Source organism: Homalodisca vitripennis, chromosome 8, assembly GCF_021130785.1.
Source record: "Homalodisca vitripennis isolate AUS2020 chromosome 8, UT_GWSS_2.1, whole genome shotgun sequence".
Taxonomy (NCBI): Eukaryota; Metazoa; Arthropoda; class Insecta; order Hemiptera; family Cicadellidae; genus Homalodisca; species Homalodisca vitripennis.
In genome coordinates, this window is record NC_060214.1 from 43332848 (window position 1) to 43340091 (window position 7244).

Below are 7244 nucleotides of genomic sequence, written 5' to 3' on the forward strand. Positions count from 1 at the left end.
AAAACATGCAGCCTATTGTAATGAGTTATAATTTGAATGCAACATCAAAGAAACTGGCAAGGTATGATATTCAAGACAATGATGACAGCTGATTTAAGGGAGAAGTGCAGTTTCATTGTTTAAGTTAATAACGAACAGAAAATACAGTGTCAGTGTAGGAGACACACTCTAAGATGTGGACAGAACTTGGGATGATGGAGTACGAATTCAACTCACTGGAGTTGGTACTTATTGTTTAAACACTTGCATTAGTAATTCCAATTCACAATTTGACAACTTTTATATCTTTGTTTGTAAATGTCCATGGTAACTGCCATTCGGATGCGGTTACGATTGTCATCGTATTATCACCAAGTGTAAAATTCATACCCCTCCCCTCTCTCTGTTATTTAGTTTTTACCTAAATAGAATAGATGAAACATATTCTATATATATAGGCTTCATATCTATTATAAAATAGTACACACACTGTCAGTTGGATAATATCAATATTGCTGTTGCCCGCCTACATGCTGATCATAAAATGTTATATAAGTGGTGCACTGACCATGGGCTAAGCCTGAATCCAGCTAAATTCAAACAGATAATATTAGGAACACCTCGTCTTTTATCTAATGTTAACTTATATAACATTTCGTATGTAACAATAAATGGGTTGGCACTTAATTATGAGTATTTATTTCTTTATTTATTTCAACGGTACATAACCATTTAGCCAATGACTAAAAAATGACTTATTTATCTAGGTATAAGAACAACTTAAAACTATGTTTACATACAACATGTAATCAAAACTTCCAGTTTACCAAGACAATCTTAACAAGACTACATTGCAATTGTAACAATGAAATAGGTATTAACAGAACAATCGAATATCAACATGCATAATATCAACAAAACAATAAGATAACAATACAGTAACAAACATAACAAAAACTAGTAACAAAATAAATAATTTTAACAAGACAAGACAATAACAATAACAAGTTACATCACAACAGAGTTACTGAGTATTAGGAATTATAATTAGTTAACAATTTGCTTTATTTTTTCTTTGAAAGGCGAAAGAGACCCCAGGAAGAAATCCACCTGCCCGGACCACACACCACACCATGCCTCAGAATTCTTGCAACGCCACTGTTGCATGCGTAGTTCGTGGGCAGGAATTTGCGGCAGAAAACAGTCCGTGATCTCGTTCCCCTAGGGACGCTCAAATCAACCATTTCCAGGAGAGCAGGGCAGTCCACCAGTCCGTTGATCAGCTTGAACAGGAAGAGAAGATCGATGATGATGCGTTGATGGTACAGTGACTGCAGATTAAAACGTTGTTCCAGTTGGAGAACAGGCGTTTCCATATAGGCGTAGCCCAGACGAGCTCCCAGCATCCTCAAAAAACGTGTCTGCACCCTCTTCAAGTCTTCTACGTGGCCCAGTTGGTAAGGGTACCAGATCACAGTTCCATATTCAAGCACTGGTCGCACTATGGATTTATTCAAAACCAGCATTGAGTCGTGTGACTTGAAGTCCCTTGTCAATCTTCCAATAAAGCCAAGGAGAGCATATGCCTTAGAAGTGATGGACGCAATATGAAATAATGAAATAATGATTTATTTCCAATTATTTTTTACATAGTTGTATACATACATAAATCATCTGGAAATTTCCTGGCCACTTTTGCTAGTATTGTGGCCAGGTGAAAAAAAAACAAATTTGTAATTTAAAAAGAAATTTAAAATGAAAATTATGAGTCTAGCATTAACATTATAGTTGAAAAAAATTTCAATTTCTGCAGCATCTGATAAAATTCTAAACTAAAAGAACAAATAGACTTAATTTTTTTTCTAAGCTTAAAGACAAACAGTTGTTATGACTATATAACAATACAATTTAAATATTATTACTAACAATGTATGCTTACCTAACAATATAACTAAAAAATTTGTCACATTAACAAACTTAATATACATTTATAGAAAACACACTTTAAGGAAAAAACGTACTATCTTATAATACTTTAACTAAGAATACTATTTAAAAAACTTGTGTCATTTAAAGACAATAGCCAATCAAACACTTTTTTGGAAAATTTATATAAATTGCCACTAGATTTAATGCTATTGGATAACTGGTTATAATATTTTGGTCCTAAGTACTGAAATGAATGCCGAAAAAATGACTTGTTTACTTTTGACAATTTAAAGTTAATTTGGTGGCTAAATCTTGTAACATAATGCAAATTTTCCAAACCAAGATTTCCGCTTCTAATAAAAAATATCCTTAGCAATTTATAAATTAAAATATGCTGAACAGGTAATATACGCAAGTTTTGAAACAAAGGAAAAGAACTGTCCCTTTTTGACCCCTTTAAAATTATTCGCAAAAAGTAATTTTGAGTTATTCTAAGTTTTTCAATTAAAAATTTAAAGGTACCACCCCAACACTCAATTCCATACTGCAATCTTGAATGAATTAATGCAAAGTAAATTGTTCTGAGTAGCGAAGTACTACAAACATTTCTCAAGAAATAAAACTTCCTTATACCTTGTCTTATTTTTTTGTGTAGAACATCAATGTGTGCTTAAAAAGTAAACTTCTCATCTAAAACAATACCTAAATACTTTATTTGTTTTACTTTCTCCAAAGGTTCACAGAGACAATTTTGAAAATTGCATAATTTTGAGTGAAATATTATAGGAAATGGAATTTCAAAACCTGAAAAATGAAAATTCAAATATTTGGATTTATTTGTGTTGACTTGCATACGATTTTCTAGACACCACTCTCTTAACAATCGAAGATCTTGATTAATCGAAAGCCCAATCATGGCTTCGTTTTGTTGAGAATAAAAAAGGGCAATGTCGTCAGCAAAAGCACTAATGCTGCCTTCAAAATTTAAGTTTTACAAGTCGTTTATAAAAATTAGAAATAAAGTTGCCGAGATAACCGATCCTTGCGGTACTCCAGCCTTAACAACCTTTGAAGTACTGAAAATTTTTGCCGATTTTAACACGTTGTCTTCTACCAATAAGGAAAGATTTAAACCAACACAAGGGAATCCCTCTTACTCCTGCAGCCTCCAACTTGGATAGGAGAATGCCGTGATCAACCAAATCAAAAGCCTTTTTAAAATCAATAAAAAGACCTGATGTCTTAAGTTTATTTTTGAAACTTCTGTAAATCTTTTCTGAATCTGCTATGAGAGCATGCTCTGTAGATTTGCCTTTTGTAAAACCAAATTGACAAGGGTTATAAAAATGTGTAGTCTGCAAATATTTTTGAAGTATTACTACCATAATATTTTCAATTAATTTTGAGAAAACTGAAAGCAAACTAATGGGTCTCAGATTGTCAGTTTTAATTGAACTACTATTTTAAAAAAAATTGGAATAACAGAGCTTAATTTTAGATTTTCAGGAAATATTCCCTTACTAAAGCTAAGATTAATTAAATGAGTCAAAATTGCTGCTAATTCAGGGATCGTAAACTTCAGTAGTTGCACGGTAATATTGTCAAAACCAGAAGATGTTTCATTTTTCATGCCTATAACGATGCTTATAACTTCTTCTTCCGTAGTAGGAGTTAAAAAGAAAGAGCGTGGGCAAGCGTACAATGAAGGTAGGTTCGTCGCTTGGACTTTACCCGGGCGGTCAGACTGTACAGAGATAAGGTAATTGTTTATCTCTTCTGCGATATCGGCTGGTTCTGTGATTGAAACTCCGTTAATATTTTCTAAGCGTTCAACCGTTTTATTTTTACTCTCACCAGTCAAGCTATTTATTATTTTCCATTGTTGAGCACTGTCTCCATTGCATCCCAATAATTGATTTGAATAACAACTATTTTTCGCTAACACAATTTGAGAGTTCAAAAATATTTTTTTTAAAAACTAAATCAAACGGCCTTCTTTTGTATATTTTGTATAATTTTTTACGCCTTTCAAATTTGTTAAAAATGTATTTCGTTAACCACGGACTCATTGATTTGGCTTTTGTAAACATTGAAGTAATTTCAACATTTTTACTGCTACCACTAATACATATATTTATAATTTCATAAAACTTACAAAAGGAATTATGTACATCATTATCCAAGTATACATCATTCTAATTGACTGTCTGTAACTTATTCTTAACAAGATTAAAATCTATAGCTACTTTAGATAAATCAGAAATTTGAACAGAATTTACAGATTGGTTTACAGATTTCTTTGGCACAATTTTAAAATTTACAGCTAATAAGCAATGATCAGTTATACCCTGATCAAAAACAGTAGCCTGAAAAATGTTTATATACTTATTCCTTACAAAAAAATGGTCTATTATTGTTTTCGATGAATTTGTTATTCTTGTAGGACTGTCAATTAAAGATAAAAAAACCGTTGTTATTTAATAAACTTTGATAACCAATTGAGGTGTGAGTTTTTGCAGCAATATTTATATTAATGTCTCCAACATAAATAAAATTGGTTTTTAAGTTTTCGATTTCGCGCTTCAACTCATTTAAAAATATATTTTCAGAATATGCTTGAAGTCTATACAAACACAACATTTTAAAACAGGTAGATTTAAATTTAATATCAAGAAGTAAAGTATCAGCTGATACCATTTCTATGCGCACCTCATTACAAACAATATTTTGGTCAACAAAACATAACACACCGCCTGCTCTATATCTATCATTACATTTCGTAAACAAATTATATCCTGGAATATTAAAATTACAAGATTCGTCTGACGAAATCCAAATTTCACTGAGAATTATAAAATTTATTTTTCGGTTTATGTGTTCTAGCTCTATCATAAAGTTGTTAAAATTTGACCTCATACTTCTTATGTTTGTATATAGAAATGACAGCGTACTTTCATCATTTTCGGAAAACTGAAAAACTCATAAATATCTAGATTTGAAATTGACGAAGAACTAAGGTAACTCATAGCTTTGAATAATTAACAAAACGAAAAATAACTGTAATTTACAACAAAAAAATGAAACAAAACCTAAATTATATACCACTCCTGGTAATAAGAAACCATTATTGATATAACTCTACTTATCCCCTTTAGACTAGTACACTCTAAGCACATAGCAAAATAAATAAATCAGATAAAACTTAAAATATTACCTACTTTGGTACTTAAAAAACCTTATCCGATTTAGCCTACTCGCCTTAAGTAAGACTTTCAAGTGCCTCATAAGATTCGACACTCTTGAAAGGAGCGCCTTAACTCTTTGTACAAAGAACTTCCCGTCCCTTGCCCAGGCATAGGCGTACCCCACTTCTCTACACTTTGCTTTCAACTTAGAAAGAAATACCTTATTGTCCGGTGCCAGGTGTTCGTTCACGAAGACTCTGTCCCCAGGAAACACCGCACTCACATCCCGGGCCGTCAGTCCTCCTTTTCTCTGCCTGTACTTCTCAATGATGCTGTCCCGTGTTGAACTTCTTACGAATTTTTACGATTAGTGCTGGAGTACGATTCTTCTGAAAAGCAGGAACCCTGTGAGAAGTTGAGATGTGATTCTCGCTGACCTCCACACCCAGAGCTTGCGCGAGATCCTTCACTAGGCTGTTGGTGTCCTCGTTCGGTGTCACAAGCAGTCCGCTTATCTCTAAGTTGTCCTTCCTGGAATACTGGTCCATAGATCTTACTTTGTCCTTCAGAGCAGTGACTTCGCAGGCAAGATTAGCGTTCCTAGAACGAAGCTCCTCATTCTCCTTTCTTAAAGTGATGAAATCGGCGGACATCTCTCTCATGAGCTTGTTTGCTTCATCCAGCTTGTCCGATGCAAACTTCACTGAGGCCGCTAGCTCATCCATATCTTTCCTAAAGGTTTTCACCGTGTCCGAAAGTGAACTCATATCCAGTTTAAAAGTTTTGAGCTCCTTAAAAACATCGAACTTCAGCTCCTGTAATACATTGAGCATGAACTCCTTTGTTAAAGGGGTGCTGGGGCCTGCGCCGACAGTACTGGGGTTAGATGAGGTGTTACGACAATCCATACACTTCCACTCACGATTTGAACGGGTCTTCTTAAAAGAAGGGTCGTTTTCTATACAATGAGCATGACAAACTTTGTCGCAACCACCGGTACATTTTACGGTAGCCTCCACTTGCTCCGCAGCACACACCTGCCCACAGATACCGCAGTTAACTGAAACTTTTATTTTAATACGATTAAACTAAATAAATCATAAATAAAATTCAGTACGCACTAATACAGCACTCCGCTAGCGATCGATAACACAAGACTCAACTTGCAAAGAGTTGCTGCGGCGGAGCGACACACTAAGCGTCTTATATGTACGGCCTTTGGAGCCAGAATGATCAGAAGGACTTAGTGAACTGGTCAAAATAACTCCAAGGTCCCTCAGATGATCAACTCTGTTAAGGGGCACACCACCTGTATGGTAGTTAAAGTTGAAAGTTAACGTAGCGCGAGTGAACGAGATAACTTGGGACTTGGAGATATTTAGGTCCATAGAAATAACCTAAATATGCTGGTTGAGTATGCTGCTAACCTAGCGGTTAGAGTATGTAATACGCTGTCATGGTCGACCAAGTTAATTATAATTATCATAAGGAGTGTACCAAACTTTGTTTAGACTCAAGAAGAAATGTTTCAATCGAACTGTACATATAAACAAAATGCTTGTGCCTACACTTATTTTTCCGTATTTCGACTATTGCAATGCCATATTTTTGATGTTAACATTAAAAAACTACAGAACGTACAAACGAATGTATTCGTTATATTTTAGATTTACCAGTAGATGCGCTTATTATTGTTTATTCTAAAGAGCTATGCTGTCAAAATATAAATGAAAGAATTGAGTATAGTGTTATGTTACAGATGTAAAAACTTTTGATGTTCAAGAAACCAGATTATAGATCCCATCAATATATGTAATGAACTGTGTGAATAGTAGGTAAACAAGATTTCGTAACACGACTTTACAGTTACAAATTCATAGGACAGAAATTACTAATACATTATATCAAGTAAAGATGGTAAGTGTATTAAACAATTTGGATGACAATATTAAATATGCTCTTAAATATTTCTTTGGCTAGATAAATACTGTACAATTCTTTAAACAAAATATACTTAATTAAATAAGTTTGACTTAGAGTATGTAAATAGTCTTTTTCTGTGTTGTATTGTTTTCGTTTTGTTACCTAATATGCTCAATGTGCATGAAGTATAATGAATATTTATGATACTCTTTACTATGCATGTTAAAA

The 7244-nt window shown here is 33.6% G+C and overlaps 1 protein-coding gene across 1 annotated transcript; it reads right to left on the bottom strand.

Moving 5' to 3' along the window:
* Nucleotides 1–1043: 1043 nt before the first annotated feature.
* LOC124368119 lies at nt 1044–1505 on the bottom strand. The gene has a single exon (XM_046825393.1). The coding sequence runs from the start codon at nt 1503–1505 to the stop codon at nt 1044–1046; it is 462 nt and encodes a 153-aa protein (XP_046681349.1).
* Nucleotides 1506–7244: the final 5739 nt, after the last annotated feature.